This window comes from Dromiciops gliroides, chromosome 1, assembly GCF_019393635.1.
Source record: "Dromiciops gliroides isolate mDroGli1 chromosome 1, mDroGli1.pri, whole genome shotgun sequence".
In the NCBI taxonomy this organism is placed as follows: Eukaryota; Metazoa; Chordata; class Mammalia; order Microbiotheria; family Microbiotheriidae; genus Dromiciops; species Dromiciops gliroides.
The window spans coordinates 471,884,835-471,904,441 of record NC_057861.1 but is presented as its reverse complement, the minus strand read 5'-3'; the positions used below and the strand labels follow the sequence as shown (position 1 = coordinate 471,904,441).

Sequence of the window (19,607 nt, the reverse complement as noted above, 5' to 3'; positions counted from 1 at the left end):
GTTCTTTTTGTGGATGACTCCTTTGGAATAAATTCAGATGAAATTGAAGAAAGAAGAAAACATCTAGGCATGTTTGATCCTTAGCTCACCACCTTACTAATATGAAAAACAGGAGGCATTTATAAAAATCACAACAGGCATTTATAGTGATTGAAACTGGGCAAAGCACTGCATAAATTCTCTTCTTTGATCCTCACAGCAAACCTATGAGGCAGGTACAAGAGGAATAAAGAGAAAATAACAAACATAAAGTAGAAGAAGAATTAGCCTTGGGAGAGAATAAATTTGTGAAATGGAAGAAAAAATACATTATGCTTAGGAACTGCTTAAATTTAGAAAATTTCAAGAAAAGGTGAATTTGATAGGAGTAAAAATATGTGTGGCTGAAAAAGTCCAGCTTTAAACAGAACATAATACTGCTGAAAGATGAGTATTTTTGGCATTGAAACAAGTGTCTCCCCTTTGATGAAGAATCTGAATTCCGTGAGGCAGAGAGAAGAATCACATCTAAGCATTCATAAATGGGAGTTAGGAAAAGAATGAAAAAAATGGAAAAGGTCTTGGGAAAAGAGGCTACAGAAATTGAGTTGACAATATAAGGGCTAATACTGATATACTTCAAAACCATCAGGGAAATTTAAGCCACACAGAAACTTTCTTTAAAAAGTGCTAACTTGTTTGGTGGGAGAAATTTAGCTTTAAAAAGAAATAATCTATACTGTACAAGACCAATTTATATAACTGAATTTGAAGTTACTGTCAATGGATTTTCTATGGGTGTTTCAAACTCTGAATAACAATTCTTTTTATATAGGGTAACAAAAGAAATATAAGATTTTCTACTGGTAATATTTTATACTTGTTACCTAAACCACATATTACATTATTTTGAAAGGAAAGATTTCTTTATGTTCAATTATATGGAAGCTATTATACATTTTCTTTAAAATTTAGTCCAAATGAATGGAAGGCAACTGTTTCCTAAATCTTTAAAAGAATATTCTGAACTTAAATGAATCATGTGTGAATCTGGAAGTTTAAGTATCAAATGTAAATGACTGCTTTGCTTTAAAGATTAAATATGACTGATGATTAACTTTAAAACATGTAGCAAATTCTAAGAGGTAAAAACACATAAAGAGGAGCTGGGAAAGTAGAGGGGAGGTATAAGGAGGGTACTTGTTTAAGGGCAAGGCATCTAATAAGGAGGGGATATCATTACTGTCTATAACAATATGAAGAAATGCTCCAAATAACTAATAATTAGGTAAACAAATTAAAATAACTGAGATTCCACTTTATGCCAATCAGGTTAGCAAAGATGACAAAAGATGAAAATGACAAAGATTGGAAGGGTTTCCAGAAGATAGGTACATTGATATTCATAGCCCTTCCTCACTTAAATCCAATTTATTACAAGTCATGGTCTTCTTGAGAACAAAGGACAAAAAGCAACCAGTTATTTTAAGCCCTCTTGCCAGTTATCATACTTTTATAAGATGCAGTAAAGCTCCTGGTATAGTATGACAATTAATGTTTAGAGTACTATGAGATAAGAAATACCAAATAATATTTTAAAATTATTTCAATTCTGAACTTAAATACCAAATAAAAATGGGCCTATGGTAGAAAAGAAAAAGATTATTATACATGAAACTGTAAGTCTTACATACTCTGCTTGCTTTTCTATTAAAATTTGGCATGCACCTCTAAAAGTCATCATGCTTGTCTGTGACTGACTTTCCTTCTATTCTCTTTGCATTAGGAAAAAAATGGCTTCAGTGAATCCCTTTCCCTCTTCCTCCTCCTCCCTTTCCATCAAGCACAGCTGTTCCACAGTCCCTACCCCCCCCCCAACCGGAGTAACAAATATAAATAGTCCTGTGAAACAAATAACCCACATTAGCAACGTCTGAAAATATGTTATTCTGTATATTAGGTTGACAGGAAGTTTCATAGCATGTTTTATCATTAGTTCTCTAGAACTGTAGATAATTACATTAATTAGAGTTCTCATCTTTAAAGTTATTTTAAAAATTATTTTTAATACTAGCTAGGAAAGGGTTCTGGACTTTAAGTCAGGAAGACCTGAGTTCAAATCCAGCCCCAGACACTTACTAGCTGTGTGATTATGGGCAAGTCATTTAACCTCTGTCTACCTCAGTTTTCTCTGTAAAATAGAGATAAGGATAACAACAATCTCACAAGGTTGTTGTAAGGATCAAATCAGTTAACATATGTAAAACACGTAATTCTATGTAAATCCCAGCTATTGTGTTGTTGTTGTTGAAATGGTTTTCTTGGTTCTGCTCACTTAACTCTGTACAATTCAGACAAGTTCTCCCAGGATGCTCTGAAAGTGGCTCTTTTATAACTCCTTGTAGTATCATAATATTCCATTACATTCATATAGCATAGTTTATTCAGCCATTCTTTAGTTGATGACTTCCCCCTCCCTTTATTTCCAGGTCTTTGCTATAACAGAAAGAGCCACCATAAATCTTAGAGATATCACTACTGGACATATGCTTGAAAGAGGACAAAGACAGAGAGAAAGCTTTTAACTATACAAAAGTATTTATGACAACAATTTTGTGGTAAGAAACACTTGGAAACAAAGTGAATGCTCAATGATTAGGAAATGGATGAACAAATTATAGTATATAAATGTAATGGAATTTTATCATGTCATAAAAACACATATGAAGAATTTGGGGAAACTTGGCAAGACTTGTATGAACTGACTCAAAGAACCAGCAGTTCAACTGACAAAATGTCTACAATAATAATATGTAACATTTATTTAAATGTGCTGTGTAGGGTGTGCAGTGCATTTTACATATATTACCTTATTTGATTCTCACAACAATCATGTGAGATAGGTGCTATTACCATTCTCAGTTTATAGCTGAAGAAAACGAGGGTGAGAATGTTGACTTGTTCAGGGTCACACAACCAGTATCTGATGCGGAATTCTAACTCGGGATCTTCTAATTCCAAATCTGGTGCTCTATCCACTGCTCCCATGCACCCACCAATATCAGAACTGTGATCAGTGAATTAATCTTTGATTTTAGAAAGCTGATGCCTTATGCCTCCCTCCCTTTGGAAAGAGGTAGTGGATTTAAAATTTAGCCCAAATTTAGTACAAAGTGAGGTAGATTTTTGTCAGCTATGGTTAATGTGTTGCTTTGCTTTGCTTGATTATACTTCTTGCTAAAAGGAGGGTGAGGGGTATCATAAAGTAGCAACATAAAATGTTTTCTTAAAAGTATGATGAAAAAGTGCGTGTGAAATGTGGCAACAAAAGAAAGAGTAGTTTAAGTTGATAGCAGAGTAGAGGAAAATTTTTGTTTTTAATGATAGTGATGACATATTGGCTCTTTTTCTTCTGCCTACAGACATGGACATGGAAAGGAATGATAGGAGAAAAGAGAGGGAGAGAGAAGAAATGACTAATGGAATATGGTCATAGAAGTAAGAAGGGATAGGACCAAGGGTTCAGATGGAAGGACAGAAAGACATTTTTTTCCTCTGTATCTGGAGGAAAAGTTAAGGACAGATTAGTTTTGAGGTATGGGAGATTGAACTTCAGGGAGCTCACACTAGTTGGTCTCTTCTCACTAAAAAAGGAAGTGAGATCATTTGTTGAGAATGAGAGGGGAAGAATTAGGTTGAGAGCTTGATGAGTGGGCAAAGAGGTTAGGACTAGTAGCTATGAGAAAGGAAAAAGGGAGTGATTCAATCATTCAACAAAGCAGTATATTATATGGGATAGTTCATACACATATGTATGTGTAAATATATATATGTGTATATGTACATGATATACATATATTATATATATGCACATATCCATCCCTACATACAATGTGCAAATACACAGATCTACCTTATATAATGCCTACATTTTATTTTAATACACAGGCTGTCCCAAAAGTCTTAGGGCACTTTTAAGCTATTAAAGCTTAACATCTTATTAAGAATTTTATAAGTTCTATTAAAGTGTAAAACTGCCCTAAGACTTTTGGGACACTATATAGATGCATACACATTTACACAATGCAATGTACAATATGCATATACACATTAATACTTATGCACAGTGCAAATTAAGACACGGACATATACATATTTAAATGTGCATATACAAATAAAGATATAGCTACATGCAAAGACATAAGCACATGCATGCACTGGCACATGGACAAATTAACTCATCCATGCAATGCACACACATGCATAAAGTAACACATCTACAATGCACCCATGCACTGACAAATGTGAACACAATGCCACACACACTTATGTATTGACAAACACGCAAAAGGAAACATAAACACACATCTATACAAATGGACTCAAATGCAGTCACATGTCATCACACGTGGACATATCTACAAATACAGCTATGTACACATACACATACATATAAACAAAGGAATACATATTTAGAGTTAAAAGATCCATAGAAGAAGCCATTGAGTCCAAATCCTCTCAACTTACAGATAAAGGAATCGAGAATCAGAGGTTAAGTGACCTGGCTGAGGTCACTTAGATTTGAATCCAAGTTTGACTCCAAGTCCAGGGCTCTGATCCACTACAGCACAGGCTGTCTCTCACACACAAATGCGTACACATAGATAAACCTTTATACCTCACATACATAAATACAGTGGAACAGGTACTAGAGCTCTGATTTCAATGACATAGGAAACTCCTCCTCATGCAGGTCAGCATCTTCTCTGCAGCTTCTAGTTTCAGAGTTGCTCATGGCTCTGGGCTGCATCCAGCACATCAGGGATGGTACTTGTACCTAGAAACTTCCAGCTCATAGGTCAGGTCTTTACTACTTCTGCTTCTCACATATATATACATGCGGGCACTAAATACTTTAAAAAGATGATTTCTAGCTCCTTTACAGGGTAATTTGTATGCCCATGCAGGATGGCAATCACTATTGCTTCTTTTCTTTTGTGCTATTAAGACATGATTATGCAGCATAAGGAGTTAAGTGCAACATGAGAATGCCCTTCATATGTGTATATTCTGCATCCTTCATTTGTGTATATAAAGGAAGTTAACGTACCTCCATAGCCTGGGCTAACCGCTCTTCTAATGCCATGTAGGTAAGGAACTGAGGATCCACATAAGAAATTGCTTGGGCAACTCCTAAACCATCACCAAATTCATCCAGGAGCCTGAAAAGACATACAACATGATTTGGCAAATAATTTTGCTCTGGGAAAATATACCACATTACTGAGTATATTATATGAGAAATTTAAAATCATACTAACAAAAGGTATAAACATTTTGGAAGAGTCAAAAACAGGAGGAATTTTTGGAAAATTATTAATGCAATGACTTAATTTCTGCCAATTAAACTCTTTCCTACTATGTTTTCACCTTAGTTTTTGCTATTGGGAGTACAGGTGGGGAGATTAGTTTTTGTGGTTCAACTCTTTGGCCTACTTAGGGCTGAAAAGTTAGGCAGTAATGATGTTAACTGTGCCTATGTTACTGAAGGAGATGCAATGTATCATGAAATGAAAAAATATCAAATTTTTTTTTACAATAAGATTACCATGTTTTAAAGTCCTGTCCAAACAGTAAGATGTATCACAGAAGCCCACAGAACAGCACAATTTAATTTTTTTTATCTCCCTCAGGTTTCTCTGAAACTATTACCTTCATAATTTTGTACAGTATAATAATTTTCCATCACATTTATATACCATAACATGTTCAACCATTCCCCAATTTATGGGCACCTCCTCAAATTCCAATTCTTTGCCACCTCAAAAAGGGCAATAAATATTTTTGTATACCTTTAGTTGGTTTTGTTTATGACTAATCATTTCCTTAATCTATCCTCCCTCTAATTCACCCTCTTTTCTTCTCCCTTCTACTTTTCTGTTGAGTGAATTGTATTTTTGTACCCAACTATGTGGGTGTATTCTTTTTTAAATTTTTGTAATTTATGAAACAAAACGAGCATTTCTATAACACAGTTCAATAAAAAAGATGACTGCACATGAAACTGCAAATTCACTATGTACAACTTGCTATTCCTTTAAAATACATAACAAAGTTACCTTGTAAATTTCCCTCCCCCCTTACTCTTCATCCCTATCTCAGAGATGGCTACCATTAGACACAAATAGTTATATAAATATGTAAAATTATTTTATACATACTTCTATTTATCAGTTTTTTTCCTCTGGAGGCTGATAGCATCCTTCTTTATATGTACTTTATAGTTAATTTGAGTATTTACAATAGTCAAAATGGCTTATTTGCTCAAAGTAATGCTTAAAACAATATTGCTGTTACTGCATACAATATTATCTTGGTTCTGCTCATTTTGCTTTTCATTATTTTGTGCATGTCTTTCCATGTCTTTCTAAAAGCACAACATTTCTTACAGTACAGTAGTATTCCATCAAAATCAAATAAAACTTTTTCAGCCATTCCCCAATTGATGGGGATCCCTGCAATTTCTAGTTCTTTACCACCACAAAGAGAGAAGCTATAAATATTTTTAGAACATGTAGATTCTTTTCCCTTTTCCCTAATCAACTTTGGAAACAGATGTAATAGTGGTATGACTGGGTCAAAGCGTATAGGCAGTTTAGTAACTCTGGGCATAATTCCAGATTGCTCTTCAAAGTGGTTAGATAAATTCATAATTCCAACAATGAATCAGTGCATCACTTTCCTCATCGATCATTTTAGCCAATCTGATAGGTGTAAAATTATCTCAAGGTTGTTTTAATTAGCATTTCTCTAATCAATAATGATTTAAGGGGCAGCTAGGTGGCACAGTGGATAAAGCACTGGCCCCGGATTCAGGAGGACCTGAGTTCAAATCTGGCCTCGGACACTTGACACTTATTAGCTGTGTGATTCTGGGCAAGTCACTTAACCTCCATTGCTCCACCAAAAAAAAATATAATGATTTAAAACATTTTCATATGAATATAAATTGTTTTGATTTCTTCACTGGAATTCTCCCACTCTAGTCCCTCCCTCCAAATTTTCTACTTTCCTTCTGATGTTGGCTTTGTTTTATTTTGTACAAATCCTTTTAAATTTAATGTAATAAAAATTATCCATTTTACAACTAACATTGTTCTCTCTTGTTTACTAATAAATTATCTGTCGATACATTTGATAAGTAATATGTTCCATGTTCTTCTAATTTTCTTTTTTCTTTTTTATATGTAGGTCATGTATCCATTTTGACCGTATCTTGGCAAATGGTATAAGATATTGGTCTATGCCCAGTTTTGCCATATTGCTTTCCAGTTTTCCCAACAATTTTTTTAAACCAAACAATGAATTCAATTTTATCCCCAAATCTTAAGTCTTCACACTTGTTAAATACAAGCTTATTATATGATTTGCTGCTATTAAGTTGTATGTCTATTCTGTTCATTTGATCTACCTTTCTATTTCTTAGCCTGTACCAGACAGTTTTGATAATTACTGCCTTATAATATAGTTTAAGATCTGGTACTGCTAAACCTCCTTCCTTTACATTTTTTTTTCATTAGGCCTTTTGATATTCCTTACTTTTTGTTCTCCCAAATGAATTTTGTTATTATTTTTTCTAATTCAGTAAATTTTTTTTTGCTAATTTAATTGGCATGGCATTGAATATATAAATTAGTTTAGAAAAAATTGTCATTTTTATTATATTGGTTGTGCCTACCCATGAATAATTAATATTTCTCCAATTATTTAAATCTGATTTTATTTGTATAAAAGCTAAAAAAATTTTTTTTAAACTTCATGTTTTTTTGTAGCAGGTATACTCCCAGGTATTTTATACTGTCTAAAGTTATTTTAAATGGGGTATCTTTTACTATCTCATCTTGTAGGATTTTGTTTGTGATATACAGGAATGCCGATGATTTATTTATTTACTTACTTTATATCCTGCTACTTTGCTAAAATTATTGTTTCAACTTTTTAGTTGAATCTTTCACATGATGATGATATATCATCATATAGTCTGCAAAAAGAGATAGTTTTATTACCTAATTCCCAATTCTTACTCCTATTTCTTTTTCCTCTCTTATTGCTACTGCAATTCACTGTGATGGCTGCTAAATTTTGTGTGATACTTGAACTCTTTCTTTCTGGCTGCTTGCATTATTTTTTTCTTTGACTTAGAATCCCTGGATTTCTCTTTCTCTCTCTCTCTCTTTTTTTTCCCAAGGAGGTAGTCAGTGAATTCTTTTTGGTTATTTTTGGTCATGGCATTCACGTAGTCCAGTGATTCTTATTTTTTTTCTCCTCAATATATTTTCCAGGTCAATTGTTTTTGCTATTTGACATCCAATGTTTTCTTCCATTTTTTCAAGTCTTTTAACCTTATTTTATTTTATTTTTGTCATCCTGTGGAGTCTTTGGATTTGATTTGGTCCATTTTAATTTTTATGGAATTTATTGCTTTGGAAAGGTTTTATACCTCTTATTTTTCAAGCCAGTAATTCTCTTTCCAATTTGTTCTTCTATAGCTATAATTTTTTTTTCCATCTTTTTCTTCTGGCCCTCTAATTGCATTTTAAAAACTTTTTTTAAACCTTTTGAACTCTTGCTTCATGTCTTTTCTAGGAATTCTAGTTGAATTTGTGTCCAAACTGTGTTTTTCTTAGAGGCTTTGCTTACAGATTTTTTGTAGTTATTCTCTTTTTCTGGGTTTGTGTCTTGAGCATCTCCATCACCATAATGTTTTGTTTTGTTTTTTTAAATGGTGGGGTTCCTTTTTCTTTCCTTATTTTTCCGGCTTACTTCCTGACTTCTGACTTCCTGATGTAAGGGCCAAGCTCTAGGCATTTGTAGAGAGGTCTTACTTGATCCTCTTACTGTTTTCTTAGGGTATTAAGTGTTGTGTTATTCCAGGATCTCAAGGACAGCTCAGGATGGAAACCTGCAAGCTTTCAATGCTCCAGTATGTGGTAGGAATCAGGCCTAAGACTTATTCTTGATCTCTCTCTCTTTTTTTTTTTAAAGTGAGGCAATTGGGGTTAAGTGACTTGCCCAGGGTCACACAGCTAGTGTTAAGTGTCTGAGGTTGGATTTGAACTCAGGTCCTCCTGAATCCAGGGCCGGTGCTTTATCCACTGTGCCACCTAGCTGCCCCTATTCTTGATCTCTTGATTTCATCTCTTTTAAGTTTCTTTCTCATCTGGTTTTGAGCAATAGCAGACTGTTGCTTGACAGAGGCACTAACAGACAGCTAGGAAGTTCTGTTGGTTTTGAGGCACAGAACTGCAGGTTCCTCTTTGGGTTGGGAATTTTGCCTTCAAATTGGGCTAGAAGCTGGAAAGGAGACCCTGCTCTGCTCCTGGGGTCAGAGTAATACTGCTGCTGTTTGCTTCTGAACTTGATCCTCTCAGCTTAGAGCCTGCAGCCACTCACATTTTATGGCCTGCAGCTGCTCACTGGCCTGGAATGCCACCCTTGGGTATAGATCCTCTTCCACAGCCTGCCTTGGATATGTTACTAGGAACTGGGTAGTGGAGAACAAACCTGCCATCTGATACATTCTGATTATCCTCTCCTGTTTCTTCTCTGAACTTTTATGCCACCAGTTCCTCTTGGTTCTCCTTCTTTCTGTCTCATTGTTCCTTCTCAGTGTCCTTTTGTGGTTCATTGTTCAGATGACAACCTCTAACTGTGGGAGTTCTGCAAGATTCTGTCCTATCTATGCCCTTCTCTCTCTCTCTCTCTCTCTCTCTCTCTCTCTCTCTCTCTCTCTCTCTCTCTCTCCTGTCTTTTGATGATTTCCTCAGCTCCCATGGGTTTTATTATAATCTCTCTGCAGATGACTTCAAGATCTATATATTCAACTCCAGTTTCTCCCCTTAGCTTTAATCTCATGTATCCAATTCCTGACTTGACATTTTAAAATGGATGTCCCAGAAACATCAAAAATTGAATCAATTTAATTTGTTCCACAGAGAACTCATTGTCTTTCCTGCATCCCATTTCTGCAAACTTACTCATCTTTTAAACTTCCCTGTTTCTTATGAAGGTACCACCACTTTTTTCCTCCTCTAGGTTCAAAACTTGGGTATTATTATTAACTAACACTCACTTCACATATTTAGTCAGTTGCCAAATTTTGCCATTTCTAACTCTGCACTATTTCTTTATATCCAATACCTTCTCTCCATTCATACAGATGGTTCAGGCTTTTGTACCTTTTCACCTAGATTATTTCAATAGCTTCCTAATCAGTATCACTACCTCAAGTTTCTCTCTACTTCAGTCCATGTTCCACCATGGTGCCAGAGTTATTTGCCTGAATGAAGCATAGCTCTTTCTGTGTAACTTCCCTAACTCCATCTATTCCAGTTGCTCACTACTACCTCTAGGACCAAATACAAACTCCTCTGTTTAGCTTTTAAGTCCTTCAAAACCATGCCCCAACCTCTTTTATTATTATTATTTTTTTGGTCTTTGACCTCTTTGTTTGTTTTGTTTTGTGGGGCAATGGGGGTTAAGTGACTTGCCCAAGGTCACACAGCTAGTGTTAAGTGTCTGAGGCCAGATTTGAACTCAGGTCCTCCTGAATCCAGGGCTGGTGCTTTATCCACTGTGCTACCTAGCTGCACCCTCAGACCTTCTTTAAAAAAATTCTTCTTATCCCTTTAAATTAGTCCCTTCTTTTAAGTGCCTGGTTCATTCATCATCACTTAGCTTCGTTGTAATTTATATCAACTCACTGTTCTGAAGCATTGTCATTCTGTATTTTTACCCTACTTTTCTAAATAAATGCCCATTTTCCTAGTGTCCCCCCACCCTCAAACTCTTAGTAAACAAATCTAATAAATACAGTCTTGATGCAGACTGAATTGTGTAGAGGATCTTCCTAATTTGGGACATTTTATTACAGTGCAGGAAATTCAATAAAGCACTTTCTGGGACAACAATATCAGTACAAATTTTCCTCTAACTTCATGTCCACAGTATCAGATGTGGCCCCTTGAATACAGTAAAAGTTATCAAAAAATGATGTCTATTCTGTACATACATAACACAAAACTGGTTGAATCAATTAAGTGCAGCCAACTTTAGGAGCTAAGTCACTTCAAAGAAAAAGCAACTAAAAGTTAGATATGGTAACTTGAAATCTAAACTCTACTTCATTTCGAAGTATCTTCACAATAGGTATAATAATAAATAATTAATTTGCCTGTGGTAAAAATTATTGGAGTTTTAGCTGACTCATTTGGGAGGGGCCACACCAGGCCCACTCTGTTATGCTACTGAGGTCAGAAGGATAACTCTCCATAGACAATTTTGAAGGACCTCCCCTTTTGGGGGAGGGAGACTGAATGCTCTCTGAGGGGAGGAGAGCCACTTCCAGAACGTTCTCACGCTCACCCGCGGGCTCCTCAGTCTTCTTGGTGATGCAGAAAAACTAGCAGATATCTCAGGGGTGGTGAGTTTTAATTAGCTTAATTGGAAATGATATGGGGATTGCATAGACTTAGTTTAGAGTTAAGAGAATTTATCTGTATTTCTTTTTCCTATTTCCTTATCTTTGATTTTTATTAATTTCATCTTTGTTGTTTAATTAATTCCCAAGTAATAAAATCTGATACTTTTGTGGAAAAGAAACTGTAAGGCTACTTTCTTATTGGCCTGGGAGAAATATCTAAAAGGGCAGTTCAGAGGGGAGGGAGCTTTGAACCTAGAGGTCCCTCATTATTTCCAGGACCCCAATATTTCAGCAAGTCACACAATTAATGCTCCATATATTAAATTTCATCCCCTACATCCTCCACAGATGCCTACCACAGCATTAATTCTAACTGAACTTCTAAAATTTGTTGCCCTTGACTTATGTCATTAAGTGATCCTATCAAAACAATATTCCTTTACCTTTTATAAGGCATGATAATTTTTGCAGGTTTTTGCTTTCATTACGTATTATCATTAGAATATAAAATGAAATACCCATGGCAGACTGTCATTGACAAAAAACATTTATAGTTACATATTACAGTTTTTAAAAAACCACTTGGGGGCAGCTAGGTGGCACAATGGATAGAGCACCGGCCCTGGAGTCAGGAGTACCTGAGTTCAAATCTGGCCTCAGACACTTAACACTTACTAGCTGTGTGACCTTGGGCAAGTCACTTAACCCCAATTGCCTCACTAAAAAAAAAAAAAAAACAAACAAACCACTTGTATTACTAAAAAAAAAAAGAATTGCCAAACACCATAGAAAACAAATTAAAATAGAATAGAAATATTGGCAAACCAATATGGAAAGAATAATATAACAAAATCGTGCTATAAATGGGTAATAGCCTAAGAAATGCACTTCCTCCTTACTTCAGTGGGTAATTGGTCACAACCAATCAAATCTTGACTGTTCATTCAAATGTCAGAATTCATAGAATTCTTGCTTAAATATAATCAAACTCTGTATTCATCTAAAATATTTTATTCTTATTTTATATTTTTTGGAGGGAAGAGGTAGAAGCAGCAACATGATCTGGACCTGTGATTTCATTGGTGTAGGAAACTCTTGGTGAGAGAATCTTGTGTATCAATGCAGACTGAAAATAATTCTGTATCTCTACATGTAACTGGAAAATAATAAAATACTTTTATTTAAAAAAAAGAAAAGAAAAGAATTCTATAACTTATGTTAGAGTATCCTGGGGGCACTGAAAGAGCAAGTGACTTTGCTAGTCATCCAGCTATTTTGTATTATCAGTGGGTTATCACAGTAAATTTAATTTCAATATCATGACATTACTACTAATGCTGGCAACAAAGGAAAAAAGAATCAAGTAGATTCTTTTCATTTTCATAATCTTTGAGAACCTCTTAAAAACCTATATTCAGCTGCTTTTGTCTTAAGGACACATATTCCTATTCTAAACATATCCCAAATTTAATTTTAGAAGAATTAATGTCATCTTTCAACCAGACCTTTATGCAAGCAAATCTTTTAATCTATTTTTCTATAAAGTAAGCTAAACTGATTGAGCTTGAGCTTTCTTGGAAAATGCTGTAATGAAAAAACTCAACAGCTTCTCAAGTCAGAAGTTTTACATACAGTAATAATTATGATCTTGAATTCTTCATTTTAAATCATATGCGCTAGCCTATTCCTGCAGAATAGGTATCCTATGAGGTACTCAGAGATTTTTCTGTAATTATAACATACAGTGACTATTGAACAGCTATTTATCATAGTTGAGATTAATTTGTAAATTAAAATAGATAAGATTTCATTGACAATGTTTGAAATATACTATGTGCCACTCTTCAGTACTTGATAACAAATCTGAAAATAGTTTTAATGCACCTCATAAACAGCAAAAAAAATTCCTATAAGTATTCATGTCCTTTTGAACACTGGATGGTAGTAATAACTTTGCTACAATAGGTGATAGGATATATTGACTTTTCAAGCAAATGCAATACTAATTACAAATAATTTACTGGAGTATTCTCTTTAAGAAAAAAAACTGTACTAGAATTTGAATATAATATACCAGGCTATGTATTTCACCCTCCCATCCCCACCCAAATGCTTTGTCTAGGGAAGTTTCACTGCTTGTGAAAATAAATTACAAATAAAGAAAATAAATAAATAAAAACAAAACCAGAATATATTACTTGCCACTTAAACAGAAAGGGCTATCATCTCAAGGACTCCCTGCTAAGATAGTGAAGTCTTTGGGAGAGAAGTAACCCAGATCTCACAAAACTACTTCAGCAAGGATAAAAATAGAGCACTATGTGAAACAAGAATTACAAGGAAAAACCAGGCTAGAAGCCAGCAGGTACTACAGAAGGGGTCTAGCTAGAAAAGTCTAGACTGGTAACATAGTGCATGGTAGCACTACAGGATGGGGACTAGGGCTGAGTCAGAGAAATCTGAAATGTGCAGTTATATACTAGGGTATAAAGAGGGAAGCAAAGACTTAGTGTGTGCCAGTAAACTTGGAACCTGCAAGTTGGGTCATTCTGATCCTGAATTAGTTTCAAGAGCCTGCAAACATCGGATTTGGAGAGTAGAGACCTAAACGTTTGCAGGTCACTAGTCAGAACCATTCCAGAGATCCTTGAAGAACATAGCACTTAGTACCTGGAAGACACAGTGGCAAGGCTTCATATAATACAGATTAGGACCAAACAGATGCCTAAAATTTCTTCCAGAAGTGGGCAGAACCTGAGACTGACATAAAATTCCAACTTAGTAAGACTGGAAAAATGAGAAAACAGAAGACGGCACTAATGATAAAGAAATGTAAATATGGTTACAAATTCATGGTAATGCTATAAAATCTAAAAGTAAACTCAAACAAAAACAAAGAACTTCAGAAAAAAAGTGAAGCAAGAGTTAGAAAATTATATAAGTGAAATGAGAGTTCTAGAAGAAAGAAATGAAAATTATATGAGATGACTTACATGGATGTGTTTTGCATGACTACACATGTATAATCTCTGTCAAATTGCTTGTCTTTTTAGTCAGGGAGAATAAGAGAAAATTTGGAATTAAAAATTTGAAAAACAAATTGTTTACATTACATTAAAACATTAAATGTTTAGGGGTAGCTAGGTGGTGCAGTGGATAGAGAACCCGTCCTGGAGTCAGGAGGACCTGAGTTCAAATCCAGGCTCAGACACTTAACACTTACTAGCTGTGTGATCCTGGGCAAGTCACTTAACCCCAACTGCTTCACCAAAACAAACAAAAAAAATATAAAAAATAACATTAAATGTTTTTACATGTACTTGGGAGAAAATAATATATATATATATATATATTTTTTAAGAGAAAATTATATTGGAGCTCCTGAAGAAAAAAATGGATGGAGACTTAGCAGTTTACAGGACCAAAACATTACAAAAGTAGCAAACTCCCTCAAAAACAGAATGGACCATACAGAGAATATGACTCTATGAGAGGGTAAGAAATACTAGAATAAAATTAAAAGAAAGAAAAAAATAGAAGAAAATGTAAGGTAAGGTATATCCTATTTAAAAAATGACCTAGGAAATATGTTAAGCAAAGATTATTTAGGAATCATAAGATTCTCCCAAAATTATTGCAATAAAGAATTAGATCTCATTTTAAAAGAAATCATAGATGAAATGTACTAAGATTTAATAGCACCACAGGGCAAAGTAAAAATAGAAAGAAAGCATATCTCATCTCCTAGAAGAAACCCCCAAATGAAAGCTCTCAGGATCATCAAAGCTAAAATCCAGAGCTTCCAAGTCCAAATCAAAAACAAATAAACAAATAAACCCAAACTACAAACAGCAAGAAAGAAAGAGTTTAAGTACTAAGGTTCCACAGTAAACATTTCAAAAGACTTGGCAGCTACCTCTATAAAGAGAAGACATTAGAATATTATATTCCAAAAGCCAAAAGATAAGGGCTTACAAACATAATTTACCTAGCAAAACTGAGTACTATATTACAGAGAGAAAAAAGAAATTAAAGGACTGCCAAGCACTACTGATTGAAAGATCAGAGCTGAGTAGAAACTTTTTGCATTCTAATACAAACACAGTAGTCCAGAAAATCCTAGAAAGGTACATTTAAGCAATTGGAAGGGGACAGTATAGTAAAAGTGTTCATATTCTAAAATGATGAGAAGAAACAAGCAAGCACAGGGAATTCTAATGTTTTCAAGAGTTCTAAAGAGAGTTTAGTAAGACAGAGCCTGAGAGTGATTCGGAGGATCTTAAGAAAAGGAAGGCTTCATAGACAAAAAGAGTTTGGTGTATATTTAACTCTGGGAAATAGGTGTGATATGGAGAAAGGAAAAGCGAAAGAGGGAGGGTAAATTCAGTGAAGCATTGCCAAAATAAACCCCAACTTTGATGAAAAGGAATATGTTGGTGTGAATGAAAAATAGCTATCAGGGACTCCTGCTATGTGGAATGGGCTAGATCTTTTTCTTAATATGTATTAAAACTAGTTGTCTTTTAGACTTCATTGTTGTAGGGGACTAAGGTTCTGGTAGCTGACTTGCCTGCCTTGTTATTTAAGTACAAAAAATTGAATAACTCCAGCAGTAACATGAAGTCTGTTTGAGGACTACCATGGATAACACAAAGAAAAGGAAGCTACATTCAGCTAATTCAATCAACGGTTTATTGTTGATTCATTAAATCTGGACTAGCCCAGACTCCCTGGAGAATTTCTCCACTTCTACTTCAATGGCCTTCTTCTTACATTGGCAAAGCCTTCAGTCCTATAGCCTCTTCTTCAGATTGTTGAGTTCCTCTCCAAACCTCCATTTGAAAAAGTACCCATGTCAGCCACACTCATTTCAATCTTGGGCCAGCTCATGACTTCCCAGACTACTTCATCTACCTAAGACTATGCAGAAATAGCCAGAAACTATGGGTACTGGAAGACTGATTCCACTAAAGAAGCAGTAAGAGTTCAGATGAATAGACCAGAAGTCCTCAGTAGTGCTCCAAGTGTGAATTTCCCAAAGAAGATGGAAAGGAAGGAAGATGCAGTATTCTGATTATGGACATACCAAGAGGGAAACTGAACTGGGATGTCCCAGTGGGGCTGGAATTTGATAGTGTTCTTACTGAGGACACTGAAGGCTGACAGTGCTCTAATTATGGACATGTTAGTGGAAACGGAAGTTAGTAGCAGAAGCTCAAGAAACTGAGTCAGAACCAAAAAGGACCTGACAACCCCATTCAAGAGTGTGGGAAGCAATAGAGATAGCCCTGGCGAAAAATTCCAAATTATTAGATGTGACTAAAGGTACGAGTAAACAGAAGATACAAACACTAAGAAAAAGTATTATCAGTCAAGAAACACTTAAAGGCTAAACCCAGAAGAAGAGAGTAATTCCACTGTAGTTGTACAAGTGGCATGGAATGAAAAAAAATGGCTTAGTCACAGACTACAAGAGAACCTGGAAGAAATGAAAAATGGAATTGAAAGTGAAACAAATGCACTGGAGGAAAGAATTAGGACAAGAAATATCTGAACAAAATCAAAAGATTGAAAAAACAGAAGAAAAATGTAATATATATCCTATTAAAAATGACCTCGATAATAAGAATTATTGGAATCCTTGAAAAACATGACCAAACAAAAACCATACATACTTTATTCTGATAAATCATAACAGAAAACTGACTAAATTTATTAGATGCAGAGAGAAAAATGAAAATAGAAAATAGCTACTGGTTTCCTCCAGAAAGAAATTTCAATGAAAACTCCCTGGAATGTCATAGCCCAAATTCAGAACTTCCAGGTCAAAAAACCAAACCAAACCAAACCTGCTAGCTGCCAAAAAGAAAGAGTTCAAGGAATCACAGTTAGGATCACATAAAACCTGGCAGAAATTATGATAAAGGAGAAAAAACCATAATGGAATTCCCAAAATAAAAATCTCTAGGACCAGATGGACTAACATGTGAATTCTATCAAGCATTCAAAGAACAATTAAGTTCAACATTAAATAAACTATCTAAAACTGAGAGCAAGAATAATCTCTAATGGAAAAATGCTACAGGTTTTTCAAGTAAGATCAAGGGAGGATGTTCATTATCATCATAGTTCTAGAAATCCTAGCTATAACAATAAGAAAAGGAAATTGAGGGAATAGACAAGGCAAATTTGCAGAATATATTAAAGATCTAGGAGATTATCTACCAAAACATACTCAGAAATTCTATAAATATAATTACAAAACATTTTGCAGAAATGCAGTTCTAACTGGACTACTTGTAGTCTGACCATGTCAACACAATAAAAATGTCAACACTACCTAGATTTAATTTATTTATTTAGCATCATACCAAATTACCAAATGGTTATTTTTACAGAATTAGAATAGCAAAATTCAACCAGAGGACCAGAAGATCATGAATTCTGAAGAGAATAATGAAAAGTATGGTAGGGGAATATTATTACATTGTAAGAAATGATGATAGAGATAGATTCAGAGAGACTTGGGAATACTTGTATGAAATGATGCAGAGTAAAGTGAGAACAACTGAGAATGGCTACAATTGTGTAATGAGATGCTTATTCAATACTTTGATCAAAACAATGACTAATCATTGCTCCAAAGGACTAATAATAAAGCATGCTTCCTACCTCTTGACAGAGAGGTAAAAGACAAGAGGTGCAGAATAGGACATACATTTTCAGATGTTTTGTTGTCAATGTGTGAATCTGTTTTGCTTGTTCATGCTTATTTGCTATAAGAGAAGATATTCTATTTCTGTGGGGGAAATATTGCTGGGGAGAAGGGGAAGGTAAAGTAAAGTAAAAAAAAAGTAAAGAAAGAAAAATGTCAATGAAACATTAAAAAAATAAAAGAGAACAGGAGATTCAGAAGGAAACAAATAAACAGATTCCAGGAATTTTGGAACTAACGTGCCACTATAATGGATTACTGGACTTGGCACTGGAAAGATCCCGCTCTGAGTCATGCTTTGGCCACTCAGTAGCTGGGTAATCCTGGGAAAGTCACTTATTTTCTCTTTGTCTTCCAGTGCTAATTATAGGCTTTAACCTCCCCCCTCAACCCCAAACCCAATCTGTACAGAATTAAGATCCATGGTTTCGTATACAAACTTCTTATTCTATTCTTTTATCTAGGAAGGTGTTGATGTTTGTGGGTGTTTAAGCTCAAAATAACAAAAATAAATTTCAAAAAGATTTCTAAAAAATATTAAAATGAAGCTTACTTATCACTTTTTAAAAAAAGGAGTCACTTTCAAGTGAATTCAGTCTTTTTCTAACAAACAGGAAGAAACTGCCATTTTTTGCCAAGAAGCATACTATGAGAAAAAAAGAAGAAAGAAAAGAAAATTTGAAAGGAAATCTAAATTACATTTTATTTATGTGAAGGTGCTCTCTTTTAATGCTTAAGCAAGTTTTTATTGCATCCAAGCAAGAAAAGAAAAAAAGAAGGGATTATTGAGTAGGGTAACCTTCTCTGACAATGATGACAAATATGCTAATATTTCTTTTTCTTTTTTATGCAATAATTAAATCAGAACAGTTTACCTAATCAGAGATTATTTGCAACAACATATCCTTTCCTTTGACAAGATCTTAAAAACTTACAAATATTGATACAGCAAGAGCTTAACATCATCCACTAACTTTAAATCAACAGGTCCTAAGTAAACAATATATAATATTTAAGCTGTTGCTTGATTCACTGATAAGATTCCTAACTGAAATCCTCAAAGAAAACTTGGTTTGAAATAGTGAATTGGAAAACCTAATGTGTTGTCAAGAAACTATTTTCCATTTTAGAAAATTATATTGAAGATGTTTGTGTTATTATTTGGGGGTTAGGAGTTGTGAACACACTACCAAAAGGCCAATAACTACTAGTTAAATCAGTATCTATTCCCCAGGGAAAGGCTGAATTAGAACAAAGCTAAAAGTAAGAAATCTTCAAAGTTAAAATTCTATGAAAATATAAGCCTTTATCCTCCATTCAAATACTTTATTTCTATAGCTAGAAGATGGCAATAAAAAGCTTGTTTTTTCAGGGAGATAAATTATTTTAACGGAATGAGGAGCAAATTGTATTTTTACAAAGAAATAGCTC

At 34.5% G+C, this 19,607-nt stretch overlaps 1 protein-coding gene across 6 annotated transcripts in view; it reads right to left on the bottom strand.

Annotated features, from left to right (window-relative positions):
- The window catches only part of PJA2 (praja ring finger ubiquitin ligase 2), a 119,765-nt gene that overhangs the window by 7,761 nt on the left and 92,397 nt on the right, over positions 1-19,607 (bottom strand). For all 6 annotated transcript variants that reach the window (XM_043968988.1, XM_043968964.1, XM_043968972.1 and 3 more), the window contains one exon: positions 5,090-5,201. In XM_043968988.1, coding sequence (XP_043824923.1) covers positions 5,090-5,201 — 112 coding nt within the window. The remainder of the gene's footprint in view (positions 1-5,089; positions 5,202-19,607) is intronic.